This window comes from Lissotriton helveticus, chromosome 9, assembly GCF_964261635.1.
Source record: "Lissotriton helveticus chromosome 9, aLisHel1.1, whole genome shotgun sequence".
Classification (NCBI taxonomy): Eukaryota; Metazoa; Chordata; class Amphibia; order Caudata; family Salamandridae; genus Lissotriton; species Lissotriton helveticus.
In genome coordinates, this window is record NC_136070.1 from 508907871 (window position 1) to 508929429 (window position 21559).

General features: G+C 45.1%; 1 protein-coding gene across 4 annotated transcripts in view; it reads right to left on the reverse strand.

Moving 5' to 3' along the window:
• LOC144781481 (phospholipid-transporting ATPase IC-like) overlaps nucleotides 1-21559 on the reverse strand; it is a 1874327-nt gene that overhangs the window by 459550 nt on the left and 1393218 nt on the right. For all 4 annotated transcript variants that reach the window (XM_078660356.1, XM_078660353.1, XM_078660355.1 and 1 more), the window contains one exon: nucleotides 2299-2410. In XM_078660356.1, coding sequence (XP_078516482.1) covers nucleotides 2299-2410 — 112 coding nt within the window. The remainder of the gene's footprint in view (nucleotides 1-2298; nucleotides 2411-21559) is intronic.

Below are 21559 nucleotides of genomic sequence, written 5' to 3' on the forward strand. Positions count from 1 at the left end.
CTGTCACCCAGAAAAAGAAAATATAGTGTGTAATTGGAGACCATTCTTGTAAGTTACATGTTGAACGGTTACTGGGAAATAAATTATGGACTCCTTTCATGCTATCAATGGCTTTTCTTCATATTTTCCTTTGAATTGTGTTAGTTACACTTCTGGTTCTACACAACTAGATTATAGTACTGCAACAAGAAATAAATCAATCATGATTTGTATAGCGTGGCTGTTTCACCCAAGAGGGTCTAGTAGTGCTGAGGGATAATGCTGCGGGATCATGCTGTCTGTTCCTTGTGGTTGAGCATCCAGGGCTTAGGGTCTTTCCTGAACTGTTGGAGTGATGCTGAGGCTCTCAGGTGCAGGGGCAGGGTGTTCCAAGTCTTAGCCGCAAGGTGGGAGCAGGAGCAGCCGCTGTTTGCTTGGTGAATGTACTGGGTAGCTGCTAGGGAGAGGGGTCTGGAACGGTTCCTTGGTAGGTAGGTTGAAATTCACTAGTTTGTTGAGGTATGCCGGTCCTTCATTGTGAACAAGAAAAAAGGAAGGACTGACACTACACATACCTTTTACGGAACTAATTACACGCCTGAGCAAAGTTATTTTGTAGTTCTTGGTCCAAGGCCTTCTAGATATTGTAATTTCTACATTACCAAAGGACTTATTTTCTAGACCTTTTCTGGTTGTTATTCGCTCTGGATGCCATCATAAAAAAGCAAGAAAGTAAGGTATAATACACCCCTCTTTGTCTTTAATAAAATGCTGACTTTCTCTCATTAAAAATATGAAAATATGCAGTTTACATTGTGAACCAAGTGACAGACACCATAGGAAGGGACTTTACATTCCTATACACTGAGAGACCTTCTATTTAAAACTGAAATGACTACCTCAGCATTGATTTAATAAATGATACTATGGGGTTTAAAAGGAGAATACTTGTTGCTTTATTTGGTCCAACAATAAAGTGGTCCCGGAGCATGAGTGGCAAAAGACTTTAGTTATTACCATTAGAGCCCAGTAAGTTGATTGCCTGGGGGCACCCAAACCAGGTCCCACATTCAAACACAAACAACAATGGAGGTGCATTGTTATTGCCTACTGTTCCAAATGAAAGCAGCATTGTCCACCTCCCCCAGTGCTTACTTCTGTGACCCAAATGTTCCAGCAGTAGTGCGGGTCGCCACTGAAAATAACAGCAAAAACTCATTATGCCGTGTAAAAAAGCAGTTACAGGGTTGGTACAACTCCAAATGAATTTCTACGGATTCTCTATACCAAAGATGGCCACTGCATCCAAAGATAGTTCTGTGCTGGTGAGATTACCTGCTCTTTCAGCAGAGCACAGTGATTCGGATTGTGGTGAACCATCTGCTCCCATCAATCTCACTGTAGCACATATGAACTTTCTTGTGACGACACTTGGTTTCACATGTGTACTATGTTTATGCACATGTGGCAGAGTGGAGCAGCTTCTATGTGCGTTCACTATGACCAGCATCAAATGAAGACAGTATAAACTACAAACGTATTGAACTACTGTGAAGCAGGCAGCGCCCTGGAGCACAAGGTGAATGTTTGTGTACACTAAGTGAACCAGGAGAAGGGGCTGAGACTCTATTCAATGGTGTACATTTTCGAACACTAACATCTGGAAGATAATACTTGTTAGCAATCATTTTCTTCCCTTTTTGCTATACTCTGACCCATTTCAAGTAGAATGGTACATGGTAATGACGGTAAAATCATTGTGAGGATTGGGTAATGCCCTTGTGGGACAAACTATTCTATCCTCACATTTCACTGCTTATGTCTGATGCCAATATTTTGGCAGTATGTTTAGAAACTAAATGTATAAGAACAGAATGATAAAGACTGGCGAAAACATGCATCTCAAGCACTTTACCAGCACTCAGCACCTCCCAGTGTCATTTTAGGGTTTTAATAGTGATTCATGGTGATTGCATAAGCTAGTGATTATTAACAACTGCCCACACAGACACATCCAAAGGCTGACACGTCCTCTAGCCATGTATTTCATGCACTGCCGTAAAGATGGATTTTCCTTGAATTTCCCTGAGACCCTCATGAGAGGCAAGAAACACGTGATGGCAGAGAATGCAAAAACGTTTCAAAATTACTTGATTGCTGTGAGTATTAATATTAATATACATTTAGTAATATGACATTTTAAAGGATTTCTTCCAACATATATAATATTTGCAACAGCTTCAGTGCAGCTGGAGGATATGTCAGCTGTTGGAAGTCCTAGCTAAAAGCATCCAGAACTGAGACAATAAGAATGTGTACCTTGCTTATCTCCAGTTAGCATCCAGACTTTAATGTCACCCTTCAGCAACAGGTTGATGGTTTCAGGCACGCCATCTTGCAACTTATCCTCAATGGCAGTGACTCCGAGTAGCTGCGGAGGAAACAAGAATCATAAACATCCCCTCATTCCTCTGACTACCTCTTAACTTTATGAATCTGTAGGTAAAGCTTTTCAATGCTGTTGTTTTACTCTGTAAATTCTGTATAGGCCAGAAGCACTGCAGGTGATGTCTTTGCCACAATATAAATGAGAGCAGGAAGATTTGACCACTTGAGACCACTGGAGCCAAAGTAAGTTAATAATAAAAGAAATTTCTAAGCACACATATTAACATGCATACTTGCATGCAGACACAGGCTAATGCACACATACATTTATTCCAAAAAGGATTCTGGATAAGAGAAAACACTGAAACCAAGCTTTTTATGCTATGTATCTTGTAAACACTGGTCTTTAAAATTTTGTGGCAAAGTCAGTAAAACATGAAACTGGAAAATGTTTGTTACAGGTTTAGCCGAGTAGCAGGTGTTCAAGGCCTGTTTGCTGCAATTACCTTAGACCAGTCCTCTGACCTGTCTAAGCTCTCGCTGACCTGGTTCATGGACCTGAGTCTTCCACCTCTTCTCTTCTCTCACTCTCACAATCACTTCACTCACTTGTGCCAACAACTGCTCACTCAGTAAACATGCCTTAGAAATCTGAGACATTCAGAACAACGGTACACTGAACCTCCACTTCCTTACTGAAATGTGGCTTCCCATTGGGTCAGCACCCGACAATCCCACGGCCATCTTGGAAGTGTACAAGATCGCAAGCTAGGACAGTCAACACAAAAAAAGGAGGAGGAGTTGCAATAATCGTCAAGGAAATCATCAACTGCACTCCAACCAGAGAGATCACGACCCCCTTTATGGAATAACTACATTTCAAACTACAAATCTGAGCGACTTACACCCTGAAAGGAACCCTCGCCTACTGACCTCCCAGACCAAAGACTACTTTCACTGACAACATTTCAGATTTCATTGCTCCCCTCACCATCGACTCCAAACCCTACATCCTACTGTATACCTCATCTTCCCCATGAAAGACCAGAACAACCCCAACTCCAAAGCACTCCTCAAAACTGATGGAAACCACGGACAGCCACAACACATCAATGGACTTAAACACTATGCTGGACACACCCTTGACCCCAAATTCGCCACCTACAATGGCATCAAAATCACCACAACCGCACCTATCAGCAGGACCAATCACGCCATTGTCCACTTAAAAATCAACATCCCTCGACAAACAAAACCCACCACCACCAGCCTGGCCAGACACAGCTGGAGCAGCATCTCAGAATCTAACTGGCCCCACACCCTTCGCTAAACCAATCCAACCCCACTGGAAACATAAACAGTGACATCAAACAGCTCGGAAAAGTAGATTACAGAACTTGGTGAAACCCCTAGCATTTCTCGAACACAACAACCAACAGAGAACCCGGAAGCAGACCAACTGGTACATTGAGAAACTCAACAAAACAACACTGCAAACAACTAGAAAGATGATGGAGAACAAACCACAAAGAAACTGATAAGGACACTTACAAAGCAGCACTCAGACACTGCCACCAGCAGATCAGAAAAACTAAGAAGAAGGCCCTAGCAGATCGCGTAAATAACAGCTCCAATACAATCTTTACCATCGTCAAAGACTTCCCTAATTTAGCTTCCACCACAAAAAGCTTCACCTCCTCACAAGAACTATGCGACAACCTTTTGGAATTCTCCAGCAACCAGATCAAAGACATCTACAACAATTTTGACCGTCAACCAAACCCCTGCAGCCTCACCTCCAGCCTATTCACAAACAACCTCGGAAACACCTTGACTACATGGGAAACAATTAGGGGTGTGCAGCAAACTCCGCTCTGCCGGCGGAGTTTGCGGAGTTTAGTCACTCCGAGCTCTGCCTGGAGTGCAAAGTTCAGCAAAATCTCCACCACCCACTGGCAGAGCAGAGTTTACCGGCACTCTCTACCCCTTGTGCTAGATCTAGGGCAGTTTTAGATCTCCGTCTATTACTCTGCCTCCCATTTTCCCTTGCCTCATTGTATATGGCCCAATAAAGGCTTGTCCTCTGTCTATATCAATGCCTACTTCTGACGGTGACAGGAAATGTCGCAGTGCTGGGGCTGTAATGGCTGAGGTGTGCCTTGCCCCCTCTTCCCAAGCCGAGAGGAGAAAAGGTCATTGCGGCAGGCCTCTCCCACCCCAGCCCTTTTTCAGCTAAGTTCAGAGCCCCCCTTCTATTCCTCCCCCACACACTCCTCCCAGACCGCCATCCCTCTGGCTCACCCCTGAGCCAGGTTCCCGGCAAATCCTCAACCTCCCCTCAGACCCAGGTCTTTCTGGCCTGAAGAACCATGGGGAAACACATGCTTCTTGAACACCGTGCTGCAGCGCCTGAGCAACACGGACCTTTTCGCAGCATACCTAGCACTGGACAGTACTGGTGCTGAGGGAGAGCTCAGAAGTGCACTTGGTGGCCCTGGATGAGGTTGATTTATCTGAGTCTCTGGACCAGACAGCACTGGTGGGGGGCACGGGCCAGAGGTCACACAGTAGCTAGCCAACCTCCGGCGCAGCCTCTGGATCCTGGAATACACTCTGTAGCACAGCTGCGAGTTGTAGGCGAGGCGGAGGAGAAGGGACCGGATATTAAGATTTTTTTGTGCCGTACAGTTCAAATAAGGTGAATTGTACTGGATAGGGGATTTACAGCTAGCCTAAATATTTTCTTTGTAATTTCCTTAAAAACGTTTCAATCCATTTATCACCACCTCAAACCCTGTGGTTATATATAATGCCATCCAGCGTGTCTCCTACCAGTTACCTCACTTCTTGGCTGAGCTGTATTGATTGTGGCAAACAAAGACTTTAAAAACCAGGAAGTAAATATATCTGACCCAGGGAAGTTCTTATCTGTGTATAAGTTGAGATCACACAGGATTGGATTGGATTGGATTGGATTAGGTTTTTATAAAGCGCGATAGCTACCCGCAGGCGTCCTAGCGCTAATGGATAACAGGAGTGTATGAGAAAGGAAACTGTATTTATCTGCTGAACAAAAGAGTCTTCAGTTTCTTTCGGAAAGGGAGAAGATTAGGCTCAGAGCGAAGGGAAAGGGGGAGGGAGTTCCAAAGTTTGGCCGAGTTCACAGAGAAGGTTCGGCCTCCGCACCTCGCTCTTCGAATCCTGGGATTGCTTTCTTGGAAGGCATGCATCGACCTAAGCTGTCTGGTGGGATTATATGGATTGATCAGGGTGTGATTTAGAGGTAGAGGTAGATATCTGCTGTAATCAGAAACTAGAAAATCAGAAAGTGAATTTTTCGCTTTTTAAACGTTTCAATGTAAACCATAAAGAAAAAGGGGTAAGCAATCCCGGCTCTCTTGCACAATTACCCCGAACACTCAACTGCCCTCCCACTGGAGGATGAAAGGTTGCGCTGCCCATTTTGGGGTTAAACCGTGAACCTTGCTAGGTTCGTGCAAAGCTAACATGAGAGACAGTTGCCATGGCAACTGCTGCCTCAAAGATCCATGTGAAATGGTGTCAGCTGTGATAAATTCTCATAACAAGGGGCTGCACATTTGGAATTCAGTGCCCAAACAGATGGTTGTGAAAGTGGAGGGGACACTGCAGTGGAATAATTTATTTTTAATGTGGCCGAGCAATACTCCCCCTGCTAACAGAATTCCGAGGAATTCCACAGAGTTTTTCATCAAGTAAGCGGAATCCGGCTGACTGAAACTTTGTGAGCTCCACACAGCCATAGAAAACATTCACAATGGAAGAGACAGCCAATATCATGGGGTCCATCCACTCCGGGGCACCGACCGACCCCTGCCCCTACTACGTCTACAACATGGACACCTCCCCAATTAGCTAAGTACTCAACCGCATCCTCAACACCTCCATCACCACTGTGATGTTCCTGCTGGACTGGAAACACGTAGGAGGCAACACACTACTAAAGAATCCTACGGCAGACCCTATTCAACTACCAAAATATTTACCACCATACCCAGACAAGGTCATGGAGAAAGACATCAACAAGCAACTTGGTCGGTATCTACACACACACCAACTCCTAGACACCATGTAATTAGGCTTCAGACCCAATCACAGAATGAAGAATACCTTCATCACAGCAACTAATGACATAAGGATGATCCTGGACCGCGAAGAAACAGCAGCCATCATCCTGCTTGACCTCTCCGCTGCCATTGACACAGTCTCTCACTCTACCCTGATCAGAAGACTAGATGAAATAGAATCCAATAACCCACACTCAAATGGATCTACTCCTTCCTCATTAGAAGAAGGCAAAAAGTCAGCATGCCACCCTACTCGACAAAGCCAAGAACCTCATCCATGGAGTCCCCCAAGGATCATCTCTCAGTCGGACAATATTTAACATTTAGATAACACCACTAACGGACTTCATCAGTTTGCATGGCATCAAAGTAATGTCCTATGTAGACAAAACCCAACTGATACTCTCCCTGTAACACAGGCACCTGAAAGGGCCAGGACAATAAGTTCTAAACCTATTCCAGAGTCACAACCTGATGGTTCTTTTTCACAGCATGAAGGCGTAGTGGAGAGAAAATGTGTTATTTAAAGCCAATCAATTAAACAATGATCCTCAGGGTCACATAGTAACCACAGACAACTATGTGAGGTTAGTTGATTTATTACAAAGCCAAACATAACTGAACATAAACACACCTCAATACGAGAGTGTAGACATACATCAGGAATTAGCATGAAGCCAATCTGCTTATCCAATTGAAGAGATGTAGCATGAATAATACTATTAATTCAGTGGGCAGAATGTAGAGAATCAGAAAGTATGATTCCAAGTTTTCCTGCATTGAGGGTTGATCAATGAAAAGCATTAATCTATCCTTACACTATATCCCTACTTAAGCATCCTCAGGAAGAATGGATAAAGGTGTCAGCATGTGGAGTCTTCCTAAGAAGTCTCCCCACCATCATTGGATCATGTAGCATGAAGCTACCAAGACAGAGCTTGTTCAAAGATGATCTCTCTCCTAAGGCAAAGAAGAAGTGGGCTCTCTCCCAATTAGGATTTTGTCTTAAGTCTGTCTTAAGTCTGTCTTAAGATTGTCTTAAGACAAACTTAAGATAAAATCCTAACTTCTGTGAATACCAAAAGTAGTAAGTTCATTCTGTGAATGCCAAAAGTAATAAGTGGATTCTGTGAATACCAAAATAGTAGTAAGTTTAGGATTGAGTCTTAAGTTCATTCTGTGAATCGGGCCCTATGTTATTGACCTTTATACGGTTCTGAACAATGCAATATTTTCTGCTTGGTCTCTGCAATCCCATGATGGGCGAATTGCACAGACTTCCCATGATCTCCTTTAGAATGTCCTGGGCAATCATGGACTCAATTTCAGGTGTAATCCTTGCCACTGTTACTGGGGTCAGGTAGTGCTGAGTTCTCAGGGATTCCGCATTAGGCTTGATCTGTTAGCGGACTAGCTCAACTCCTCGAATCAGTCTGATCTCCTCTCCTGAGAAGTCCCATACCACTGGAGAGACTGTGTCTCTGAAATCCAACTGCATGTTCTTTACTGTCAGCAAAGGAAACATGGCAGTGTATTGGTTCTCATTTACCAACTTGAAAGCAATGTCTTCATCATTAGTCTGCAGTTCAGTTCTCTTTGGTGTACAATAGATGGAACAATTCTATTTGCATAATAGGTCACACCCCAGCAAGCAAACTGGACTTGAATCACACACCACAAACTGATGGTGATCCTGACAGGTTCCGATTTTCACTGATATCACTTTCTTCAAATGTTTTTTCTTTCTTTTGTTACCGACTCCTACCACTTGGTTTGATTTTCCTGGGAGGGGCAGGTTTGGGACTACAGCAGATCTCACAGTAGAAGGGGTAGCACCAGTATCAAGAATGAATGGGAGGAATATATACATCTGCTTCTACATATGGTTCACTCTGGTCTACCTTTAAGACTGCGCCAAGCGTACAGTCTTCCTCCCCTCTCAGGCACCATCATAAGGATAGGTCCTGATCAAATGCATCCAGCACTTCCATTAGGGGCATCTGATGATATGTTTGATTTCCCTGCGAGATTCTCGGAGCTTGGGCACTTGCACTAGCTGGTTCTGATCCCCTCCCACAGAGATCCCGGTCTAGTCACTGTAGGTAACTGATTCACCACATCTGTCCCTTGCACGGGTTCCCCCTCCTGAACCTGATTCACAGGATTTATATGATACTCGCACTTCCAATGCCCGATCTTGTGACAAAAGTGCCAAGCAGCGTCTTTTTCAGGGTCACAACATCTATCCCCGTCTTGGGATCTATAGGGACACCTCTTCCCCTTCCCTGTCCCATCAGTCCTGCGACTGATGTAACTTGGATGCCTCCTGGAACATTCCCTTGACCACAAACTACTGTTCCTTCTGTTGCTTGTACCTGCTCTCCCCTCAGTGCATTTCACATTTGAGCCAGCATCAACTCCTCTTTTATCCTCCTATATTTGGAATCCACCTCATCACTGCAGTACCTGGCATACCATAAGATCTCATCTATGGACCTATTTTGCTAGCATATTTAGTGTTGCTGGATCATGAGGCTAATCTCCGGCCTCAGTCCTGTCACAAATTGCGATACAAATTGGCCCATGTCTTTAGGGTTGAGTTTGTCTAACTCGCTGTACTGCTGAAAGGCTTGCAACAGCCTTTTGTTGTAAGCATGCGCTGACTCTTTAGGATCTATCTTAACCCAATCGATGTCTTGAGGGCTATTTTGGACTGCAACTTTGTGATCACCAGCTCATACTTTTTCATAACCACTGGTGAGGGACCATGAGTAAGAGGATCCCTCTCTGGCTCAGCAGCAGACCACTCAATAGCGATTTGTTTCAAGCAGACCATATATCACTAGGAACCACAATTTTAAAAAGTTATTTAAGTCCATTAACAACACCTATGAGATCTTAACAAAGCGGTCGCCTTGCTAATACCACTCTGCAGGTTTCACCATAAACCTGGGGAAATCATTTGTAAATGCAGCTAGGTCACTCCTACTCATGCACATCTCCTCCACTAGGCACCGCCTTTAATGGATACGCATCAACTCTCAATGTCCCCCATCCCGGAGGTGGTGTTTCCCCTGTCAGCTTCCTCACAATCTTCTTCTTCCCTCCCACTTATCCAGCATACCTCAAACGCTTATTTCTACAGTCAACTCTTGGCTATGTGTCTTCAATCCCGCCACTCCCATTTCCTCTAGCTCCTGGTCACTGTAGTTAAGCCTATGATTTCCCTGTAACATTTTTGTTCAAGATAAGTCCACTCCGTACCTCCGAGCTAACACTGATAACTTCTCATGCACTTGTCTCACCCTTCGGGTGACATCCTCTGCTACAAACAACAGGTCATCAGGCTCATAGGACTCTATCCTATTAAAAAGTAAATTCCCACTGATGATGTTGTCTAACTCAGCCTTCAGCCTCACCACATCCAATACGTCCAATAGCTTCGCCTTCCCTGCAGTCTTGATGGTACCCTGACTTGATGAATTACTCTGACTCGCCTTGCTATTGTTGTAATCTCTCAACCAGTTTTCCAAGTTTGAAACATCCAAGACATGCTGATTACCAGTGGCAACCTGACTTGTACTTGCTTCCAATTGGTCTTCTCACTAGAGTTTCCCACATGCTTATGTCTGAACTAGTACATGCCATAGATATATATCATATGGTACTTGAACCAAAGTATGCTCCCAAAGGATCAGCAGTAACTTGCAAAGGGGTACTAGATTCTCTAGGCACTAAGGATGGACAATTCCCACTCATGCTCCCTGCTCTTCACAACTCAGTTACTTCACCTGGAATGTACTGTAGCTGACTAACGTTTCCCACTGAGCTCAGGTCATACATAGGGACAACAGGACCAATAGTGACTGGGACTGCTAGCTCCATTTCATTCTATACCTCTCAATGTGGATACTCCTGTCACTCCTTCTCCTGTGGATATCCTTTCCCAAACTCCTGCACTTCTGAGCCCCCCTGTCCCCTGCTTGTGGACCGTAAGGTGGAGGACGCTCAGACAGACAACCAAGCTTTCTTCATTGTCACTACTGTCACTTCCATTTACCTTTTTGATCCAGTCCTGGGGATCTCCCTCTTCTACTAGCACTGGGTATAGCCTTCCTAATTTATGGTACACACTCTCCATTTCTTAAGTTGTGCATCCCATAGTGCATTCTGGTATGACCTCACAGTTTTCTTCATTCTCCATTGATATTTCTTCCTCTGTTTAGCATGTGATGCACGCAAATCCTTCAAACTATGTTGGTCTAGGCAATGGTCCCAGTGCTAACATTGCTCCTCTTAAATGATGCAATACATCTAGCCGAAATGAACCAAAGCGTGCAAATAACAATTTCCCCTCCTCTTTAGTGATCTTGTGCTAATTTTGAAGCCAAATTATAGTATGGCGCCAAACCTTTGTCACCATGTAATTTGCTGGAGTATCCTCGAGTAACAACCCCTTCATCACCTCTGAACAGATCTCACGACACCCTAAAACATTGCATGATTTTAATTGCAATTTGTTGTTCGAAATTTAACGACACAAGAATTCTTCCAACCACAACTTTCCATTGACTGCCAACCAATCCCAGTGCGGCGTTACACCGCCGGCCTATCGCATCGCAACACTCCCTGGCGTCACCTTCACTGCTCACAGCGGCTCATCCTCCTTCACAATTTCTCTGTATCTATTCACTCACACAATCATCTTAAAATCCGTAATTCTATGCCATCTAAAAGATCAGACGAATTTAACCACACAAGAAAATTCACACACAGTGATCTCGACCTGTGCTCGTCCCCTGGATCAGTATAGCTCACCTCTGTACACAAGGTCCACTGAACGATTCATATGTGCCCCATTTACACAAGGTTCCCTGTCTTAGGTGGAATTGCCAATGACTCCTCAATTTCTATGTCAGGCAATGCAATCTCAATCTCAGTGTCTTCTACACATTTAATATATACCAGGATCTTAGGCCACTTCGGGACCTGAAACTCAAATCTCAGTCCTTGGACCATGTGCGGCCCAAAACTACATTCACTTGACTCTACTACCAACCCTGCAAGACATCACAGGATCAAGTCATTCCTACAATCTAGCACACAACATACACCCTATCAATACACACTACTCCATTCGCCACTGACTTATCCTTCCGCACCATCAAACTCTGTCAGTCTCCGCCAGATTCCGCGCATTCCGTTCTTGATCATTGGGATCTTGTTCATGGCTGTGGGGTTCTATATTTCACCTTTTCTAGACTAATTCTGGGTTCTTCCCTCACCTCATTTGCGAACCATCCTACACTGCTACCAATTGAAAGGGTCGGACCCATAAGTTCTAGACCTGTTCCAGAGTTGCAACTTGATGATTTTTTTTCGCAGCATAAAGGCGTAGAGTGGAGAAAATGTGTTATTTAAAGCCAATCAATTAAACTATGATGCTAAGGGACACATAGTAACAACAGACAACTCCGTGAGGTTAGTTGATTTGTTACATAGCCAAAAATAACTAAACATAAAGACACCTCAATAAGAGAGTGTAGAAATAAATCGGAGTTAGCATGAAGCCAAATCTTTGAGACAATTCAGCATGAATAATATAATTAATTCAATAAGAATGGAGAGGATCAGAAAGCATAAGTCCAAAGTTCCCTGCATTGAGGGTTGATGAATGAAAAACACTAATTTATCCCTACACTACTGCTAAAGTGAAATCCTTAGTTAAGCATCCTCAGGAAGAAAGCATAAAAGGTGTCAGCATGTGGAGTCTTCCTAAGAAGTCTCCCCATCATTAATGGGTCATGTAGCATGAAGGTACCAAGACAGAGCTTGTTCAAAGATGCTCTCTCTCCGAAGGAAAAGAAGAAGTGGGCTCTCTCTAATTTCATCGTCACATTATTGCAGGTAACTTTCCCAGGAGTCATTGCGGATCACACCATCTGCTCTGAGTACAATTCAAAAGGTAGTTTTCCATGAGACAGCCGTGTTTTTCCATTGCAACATTTTGTCCTTGATTTCCAGGCCTACTCTTGTGTGAAGCACAACGACCTTCCTTTATCGGCTCAAGCAGGATGATTGTAACTTCTTCACACCTTGTCTGACTAGTAAAACAAAGACATTATTCTAGCTAACAAGAGCGCTTCTTTCACCTCCAACACAAAACATGAACAAATTCTACTGCACACATGAAATTCGGCTTGTTAATTCTTAAGAGAGAGTTTCCAGGGAACTGCATTTCAGGCCTACAAAATTCAGCTAACATAAGAAAGCACCATAGGAACGTTAGAAAATTCATAGGGAATAAGGCACCTTCAATTAATGCATCTACCTACATGTAAAATGACATAATCACTAGACACGTTTGTTACATGAATAACGGTCAGTTTCACAACACAAGTACTTCATGTTAATGTTCTTCGCTAGTTACATTCATTTTCTACGTTACTTCTCTGTTTTACTTTCCAATGGCATAAGCACATCACGTTTCATATTAAACAATTCAAGATTCTAACACTCCATGTCGTACAGCAAAGGATTATATGCGGGTGCGCTCTGCACGTGGAATTATAAGGCACTCCTACAAATAAAATTTGATTTCCGCTACATCACACCCCACAACAAAAAACATCTTCACCACTTGCATGTCTATGATAGCATCTGGATGAGATTCTATGGCCTCAAACTCACCTCACGATTCAGAAAAGGGGGTGGTGATGAACAGAGTGTCTGAATTAAGCAGACCACTCTTACCCAGTCCAAAGATCAGGGCTTGATCCATCACCGTTATTTAGCTCACTGCCCCATCCCAGCTCAGAACCTGGCTATATGCAAATTAGTCTAAAAACTCACCTCAGGCAAGACTGAAGGTGTCCTCTTTGTAAGGAAAACCTCTGCTTGGGACTCTACCTGGTCGATGGCAAACCTTGGCTCCACCTCCAACCCCACAATTGATGCCAGAAACTTGGGAATCTTCCTAGACGACAAGCTCAACATGATAGATAACCCAGGTAAACATGGCAACCTTCACCTGTTTCCACATCTAGGGGATGATTAAAACATTCTTCAAGTGGCTACCAGAGAACACTAGGAAAATGGTCACAAAGGCCCAGATAACCAGCATACTTGACTATGGCACACTCCCTATGCAGCAATCACCAAACAGATCATGAACAGGCCCAAAACACTGGAGCAAGAGTCATCCTCAACCTACCTTGCCACATCCACACCACCCCACTCCTCAACTGGCTCCCATACACAAATGAACTGAGTTCAAACTCCTCACACACACATATGAAGCATTACACAACACATGCCCGCCTATCTTAAAAGCTGTGTACACTTTCATCATCCTCCCAGGCACCTTCACTCAGCCTCTCACCAAATGTACCCCACATATACTAAAATAAAGCTGGAGGTAGTGCTTTCTCATACATATCCCTGAGAGCAAGTAACTACCTACCACATCACAAGAGAGTGTTGTGAACGTATCTAGGACCCTATTTAAATATTCCCGATTTAGGCCCTTATGTGGTTATAACAAATCATATCCTTATAAAGGCATAAGAATCATATCCATATTTAGTCATAGCCAATGCAGTCCAAATACAGCAAGGCTACTCCCATAGACTCCTAGAAAGTACAACGCGTTTTTTAAACAAACCAAGCCTCCAGCAGCCCGGGAATTCCCCCTGCTTTTGTTTTGATTTGTCCAAGAACTCCTGGAGTCCTGAAAGAACTGTAAGTTCTTAGTGACGTCTTATGTCCAACCTTACGTCAAACTCGGCACCTTCCAGGTATAAATATACCAGCAGCTGCCCTAACAAGCACACAGTGGTTTGGAGCAGATCGGCTATCTACTTACCCGAAGCCCAGCTGTAACGAGAGCCGAAGGAAGCCGACCCTCCCATTGACGCACTGAGAGAGACGATGTCTTTTCTCCTGCCGAGAAATCCAGCCCCAGTGTTTCCGGTCACCCTTGCGGGTTTCTGGGAGATCGAGTTCCGAGAACGAGATACAAGACCTCCTTCATTCTATAACCAAGGTAAGGAGCTGATTAGATCCTTAGAGAATTCTTGATTCAGATTCTTGGCAAAAACTAACTTAACTTAAACTGCAGCTCACTTACTTCTTCCCACGTACTAGGCTTAGGTTAGGTACACCGGGGTAGGCGTATCTTAGAAGCACCAGTTGAGTACGTTTAGTCAATGATTATATGTATGTATATATTTTATCTATTTTAAACACGGTATGGCTTAGAAACTGTACCATGCTTTTACAGTATTATTTCATAATACTCCTTTTACTGTACGCACTTTACTTTATGACAAGTATTGCAATTGTGGCAACTCACTTCTCTTGCATGAGAAAGAAGACTGTTCAATAAATAACCACTTTTATTGAAAACGCCCGTCTCTCTATTTCTCTGCGCTTCTGGTGAAACTAAGCATGCACGATTGACTGAGTGAAATAGTTATCTATTGTTTCCGCGACTCTGGAGATATACTCCTTATTCTGGAGGGAGCAAAGTTGTCATGCTAATGCGGTTGTCAGAAGCTAATCCCTTCTTGTCTATTCAGGGAAGTTAACACCTCCTTGTTTACTCGAGAAAGTTTCTAGTGACCTCTGAGCTAGCTGGCATTCACAATTAAGTCTAACATATTCAATAGAGACCTAGTCGACCTCAGTCCTACGTCTAAACTATCGTTTATGTTATTCCAATGCGCAGAGCCTATTGGGAATATAGGAACTACACTACATGGCGCCCAACATTTGGTAAGGCGATAATTTAACGCTATATACTAGAGTAACTCAGTCGTGCTTTTCACACAGACCCCTTTTTCCCGTAAATACTCCAATAGACATCTGGAGTGGGTAAAAGGTTAATATCCGCCAAAACTTGGTAGGATGAGAATCCTATGTATTAGTTCTTGGTTTAGTCAATGTTGAAGGATACAGTGTTCCAAAATATTGTGCACCTAATCTTTGTTTCCTTGAAACTTGCTCTGCAAACTTTCAGTCAGTAAAAATGTCGGATGACGATAGAGAAAGAGAGGAATTAGCAGCTCAACTTTTAGCGGAAGACACAAGTCTTCGACAAGATGACCCTGTAAAAACCTGGGTCGGGTCGGGGACAATCGATATTTGCCCGGCGGTATGGCCTCTGTGACCCTCTAGTTATTTCATCAAATGAAGAGGCAGGCGCTGGAGACTGGAAAGCAGGAAACAAGGTTTTTTATTCTCTCCGGAGGAGAACACAACGAAACGGACAGAAGGTATCGTTCTGAGGTGCTCTAACTTACGTTTGAGGCCTGGCCCCTTATATACAGTGTTTGTGGTTTTTATTATAGTTTACATACATGTGACAAAGCTTTGATATACGGAAAGACATTCCCGGAATCCCCCTTTGGGGCCCGTTCCCACACACATTTACAGTTGAAATCCCCACCCTAGTCATAACAGGTGATGAGTATCACGCAGCTGGATATTCCGCTGATTCACGGAATGTGGGGGGTTTGATCGGGTCTCATGGAGTGGGGGCTTTGATCAACCCGGGGATCCTTTGATGGGGGACGCTTTCTATTGTACGGGGAGGGGCAAGGAATGGTATCGGCAGAGCTGGGTGTCGGCCTGGGAACGGGGAAGACAAAACGGGCACACGGGGAAAAGGGGGTTTGCATCTAAGGGCCGGAGATCATGAAAGGGAAGCAGGGAGGTGTCGCGCTGGGAACAGGATGGGGGCCTGGGGCAGAGCAGCGTCGAAGAGGGGTTTATGACTCAAGGCAGGTGCAAGCAGGGGGGGGGGTGGTCAGCGTGCAGGCTTAGTGAAGGCGAAGGGCTATGTCAGGGGCCAGCGGCATGCAAAAGGGTTCGCTCTGATCGGGGCGTCTTAAAAATGGCGGGCGCGCACGACAAAAGTGTGGCATCAGGGGAAGAGGCAAGATGGCGCAGATAATGTTCACCAGAACGTACTAATTTTCAACAGTCATCCCTTTAACATATTCAAGACATCTTGCTGGTTCATTTTCTACTCGGTCATGAGAAAGAAAACGGTAGGAACCCCAGATGAAAAGAGTTGTACATTTTAACATTTCTAGTTTTTAGGAGGTGAGCCTATTTGATAAACTTTGATCAATTTGTGTTAGCAGGAAAGTCATAGAAATGCAATACAAAAACGATTCTGTAGCGTGAGCAGCAAGCATATTTCATACTGGCAGGTTATTACATATATATCAGGTTCGGATTGGAGCATGATCAATACAATGGCGGCTGGGAGAGAAATGAGGTCTAGCAGAAACGGCGATTGGGGATGTCAAATGTTCGAAGTTTAACGAGTTCTCATTATTCTTTGTTGCCTTTCGTTGGCGCTGTTGAGCACCGGCGGTGGAGCTACAAGTCCAGCTCTGTTCTAAGTTCTGCGTTGCAGGGCACGACCCTTTCCTCGCGTTTCTGGTCGGAAAGGTCCTTTTCGCCCTGTGTCCTTTGAGGTGATTGTCAGAAAGTTCAAATGGAAGAAGAGCGTACAAAACAGTCCATAGGGTAGGTCAGAGGAAAAGGGGGATGGAGCAGGGCCAAATTAGGAACAAACTAGGGGAACGAGAGACTTCGAATAGGCGGGCGTGTGACCGAATTCAAAGAGCGGGGACTTGTCGACAGGCACTGGACATCGAGCAGGGGCATCAGGTCGACCCTTTCTTCTCATGTTGTCGAAAACAGTGCCTCGTCCTGCAGCTCTTTTCAGTCGTGGTCTCGCCTTGGCTAATGTCGCAGGTGTTCCTTAGTCTGCAGTCGGGCCTCGTGCTCCCACATCCGGTCCTTCTCTCCTCCAACAGCAGTACCCTTAAACAAGTTTGAAAAGACAGTCTTTAGTGAATTTGCAGATGAAGATAATCAAAAAGTCTATTTCTCTCCCAGCTCCAGGCAAAGAATGAAAAAATGCCCGTTATGTTAGTGTTTACAACTGGCATATGAATGACCGGTGACGGGTTTGTTGGATTTACTATGACTTTCCTTTACAATTAGTTACTACACAGGTATTTTGCTGAGAGACGAACATGGCTGAACATTTCCTTTCTATTGATGCATCCTGCTTTTCAACTACTACGGGGTTCATTTTGATGATTTCTTTACCTTGGACTAGTCTGTTAACCTTGTAAAACATCATTCTGGGTCCTACGTAACCTTTTATAGCCTGATTACTTAATTAGGAAGGACAGGGGTTTTATGGGAAACAACCAGGGACATAGGAAACTTGTGGTAAGGGCACAAATCGACCCATCTCTCACAACCGGAAATGGGGGGTAGTTTCATAATTCCAGTTTTGGGCGGCTGATACAGGGGAGGTAACAGGGGTGATCATTCTTTCGGTTTGGGTATTGCGACGATTCGGGGAGGGGAGGGTCGCGTATTCTGAGGTCCTTGTTTTATACTATAGGAGCCGTTGACATGTAGTTCCCTTATTTTCGGGTCAGATTAGGGAACCTCTGTCGTCTTACCTGTCCTTTCCCTTACGGCCCAACCTTGGTTCATTGACTTCTAGCGGAAAAGGAGAGGTAATGACGCGGCCTCAGGGTGATTGTATTAAAGACAAGTTTTTGTGCAAATACTGACGGTATTTGAAGCCAATTAGGTGGTGTGCTAGGGGTGGCAGTCTGCCAATTTCGGGGCTAATCACTCGGAAGAGTGGGAGTGCAAAAATAGAGGGAGAGAGAGAGAGAGAGAGAGAGAGAGAGAGAGAGAGAGAGAGAGAGAGAGAGAGAGAGTGCAACGGCAGACTAAATAGTACACGTGCAACAGAGAGGGTGGCAGTGTATTCAAGAAAGGCTATTTAGTGCATTACACAGTAAAAGGCATTCACGGGTCTGCGTTAGAATCTTGTAATCATGCAGTTTGAGCATTAGACAGGGTAGAGGGGACGTGCTTTGAGAAAAAAGGGAAAGAAGAAAGGAGGTACCATTTTGTCGCACTTCTCGCATTCTCGGTCCTTCGACCAGTTGGGTCAACGCCTCAGTCACACACACACATTCCCTCACAGTTTCGCATCATACGTGACATGGGTTCATTCGTCCGGTCTGGTTTAAGGGTGATCACTTTTTATCAGGTTGTGCTAATTTTTCGGGCTTGTTCGATACGTGAGTAGTTTGCAGGCGTGCTTAGACACCACCTTGCGGCACCAGTCTGCTTCGTGTATTAGACATGGCGAGGCTTCAGATCTTCGCCACACCTCGGCTGTAATCTCTGATGTAACCTGCAGAGGGAGGAAAAAAGGGGGGGGGGGTGGGGGAGACAGCATTCGCGCGCATTCAAATACATGGATTCATAAGTCCTTTACTTACCTCTTACTCGTCTTTCCTCCTTGGGGCAGGGTCCCCGGGGATATGGTTTCTGGAGTCGAGGGGGGGTAGTGTGTCCATATAGGTCGTGTGCGGGGAAACGTAAAAAGGAAACCAGAGGTGCCTAGTGCGAGGTATCTAGTCAAAGGATGTATCTCACTATCGGGGTCCTTAAACCTCTTTCAACGCTGTGGCGTTCTAAGGTTCTTCGGTTCTTGGGTCCCTGATACTTTGGAACGTGGTACTTTATAACATTTATATTATTTCATTTCACCCTCCCTTTACATTCCCTCATTTACACCGTTCGTTTTACCCATCCTTGGAAGTCAAGGTCTTCCTCTACGCGAGGGTTCATGGGTCAGCCGCGTACTTTGAAGGCGGAGTGTCGTGTTGTTGATCCGATCCGTCCTCCAGGGCTGGGTAACCATCTTCTTTTAACCTTGAAGAGAGAGCAGAGTAGGGTGCACAGAAAAGAACTTTCCCACCGATCCCACATTTTTAAAGTAAAGCATGCAATACCCGTCCATAGTTTCAAAAACTTTATTTTGCAAAAATTATTTCAGCATGTGGATTATGAGGGTGCGGTCGTATTCGGCCGGTCGTGGCAACGGCTAAAGTGCATACAGTGGGGGGTGTCGCTTGCAGCAATAAAAACATCGGAAAGTGTTACTCATTCATTTGTAAGAAACTAAAACGTCTATTAATTGGCTGGGGGTTCGGGGGCATTTATTTTCATAATTTAGAAGCATAATCACAATGGTTGTAATCAGATTTTCTATATGCATACCGTACGTGTGCGTCGTAAATGAGGTTTACATCAGTTATAAAAATATAATACATTGTACATTTGTAATTAACATTTGTATCGGGGATTCTTTCATACTGTTCGTCGAGTGAGTTCTCCTTGTCTTTTCTAGCCAAGTGTACAAAGGATCATATAAAATCTCAGAACATCAAGTTTATATTAGTGCGAAGGAACACCACGAGGTGTTTGTAAGTTCCGATTGATACCAGCGCCATTTTGGGCGGGGCCGGCTCAGTCCGGAAGCAGCATCAGGGGAAATGTTTCCCATTACTGGCAGTTTGGACCAGAGTCCTTTTCGGCAGTTCTAGAATTCATGCTAACAGAAGGAGTGGCAATGTCATGTTTGTTTCGTTGGCGATCAAGGCAGCCGTCCCTTACCGGAAACCTGCAAAGGCCGAAGGTTCCGTCGGGGACCTTTGTAGGATCTTCAAGGCTGCGGAGATGCTGTCGGAGATGGGGGTTCGTGCTCCAGGGGGCAAATGTTCGAGTTATATGGCTGGTCAAAGTTACTCTAGTGGCCGGGGCCCGTCTTCCAGCGGACCCAGACGCCATTTTGAGGCCCTACCGGGGCCACTCTCGTCGAGTTTGCAAGAGTGGAGGAGACCCCTCGGAGTGAAAGGAAGAGGTCCCTGTTTTGTGAAAGCGGGACGTTCGGCTGGGGTGCAGCTGTGATGCCCCCACCTGGGGGGCGAGGGAGACTGGTTCGCATCGTCTCCTTCTCCCGGTGCACTCCATGCCGCTCCTTTTCATCGCCCCGCATGAAGGTTTCTCCACATCCGGTGTTCCCCAAGTCCTGTGCTCAGTGCTGTGGGAGTATGGCCACCATTGCACGTTCGGTGCTGCGCAAGTACTGGGGTGCCACCATGGTGTGTTCGGTGCTGTGGAAGTATGGGCACCATCGCCTGACTGGGGGTGTTCGGCGTCGGGCCGGGGGCTGGGAAACCTCCTACCGGTGGAGGTGGGAGAGGCTCGTCCGCGTCGCCTCTCCCTCCCAGCCCAACTTGGACAAATTGTTGTGGAGGTACGTGCAGGACATCCCGCCGTCCAGAGCTGCTGCGGCTGTTACGGAAGAGAAAAGGAAAAAAGGTGCCTCGTTCTCCTCTGGACATGTGGCGGGACTACCTACAACAGCCCGGCTGCTGGCTCCTGCCTCTCCTCCGGCTCCCCCATACGTTAAGATTTCCTGACCAAGAGTTGGCGGCCGGGCCCGCCTTATATGGGTTGCCGTTGGTTGGGCGTAGCCGTAACCCTGCCCTACTTTGGAAGGTTCCAGAATGGGGGGGGGGCGAATGTTCTGTTTGACTTTCATTTTCTACAGTTTACCGTTATTATTCCTTGTTTGTTGTGTTAAATTAAAAGTTCAAGTTCATTAATGGTCTACGGATTTTGTTTTACCATTTCTTTCTTTCAAGGTTGCTTTTATGCTAAGTTTCTGCTAACAGAGGTTGAGTAACACGGAAACACGTGTAGAGGGATGACGCAGATTTGTACATTACATACACACAAACTCAGACGGGGGACAGTACAAGTACGACATACAAAGACCCAAGACAAATATAAAACAGTTATTGGTCATAATTATCTCTTTCCGTCTGTGAATTTGAAACGAGGCTGGGTTCCTGTCTTGACATTGCCCGACCTAGGAGAACTTGAGCATGCCGCTGAGATTTTCCTGGCGAAATCTGTGCCATCGGGCATAATCAAACGTGGTGGTTCTGTCTGGTCTGTCTATGTAAGTCGGGTTCTTCTTTGTCTCGCGCTTTTTCCCGTACTGCCGGTCTGTCGTTCCTGTCGGCCCTTTGCCTTTACTCACGCTCAGTAGAGTCGGGCATTGGGCTTTCCAGTGTCCGACATACCTACAGAAAGCGCATTGGTCTGGCCCTAAGTCTAGTCGTCTTTTGCACAGTGTCGGGGGATAAGTTGTGGGTAGCGGTGTCCTGGGGTTGTCC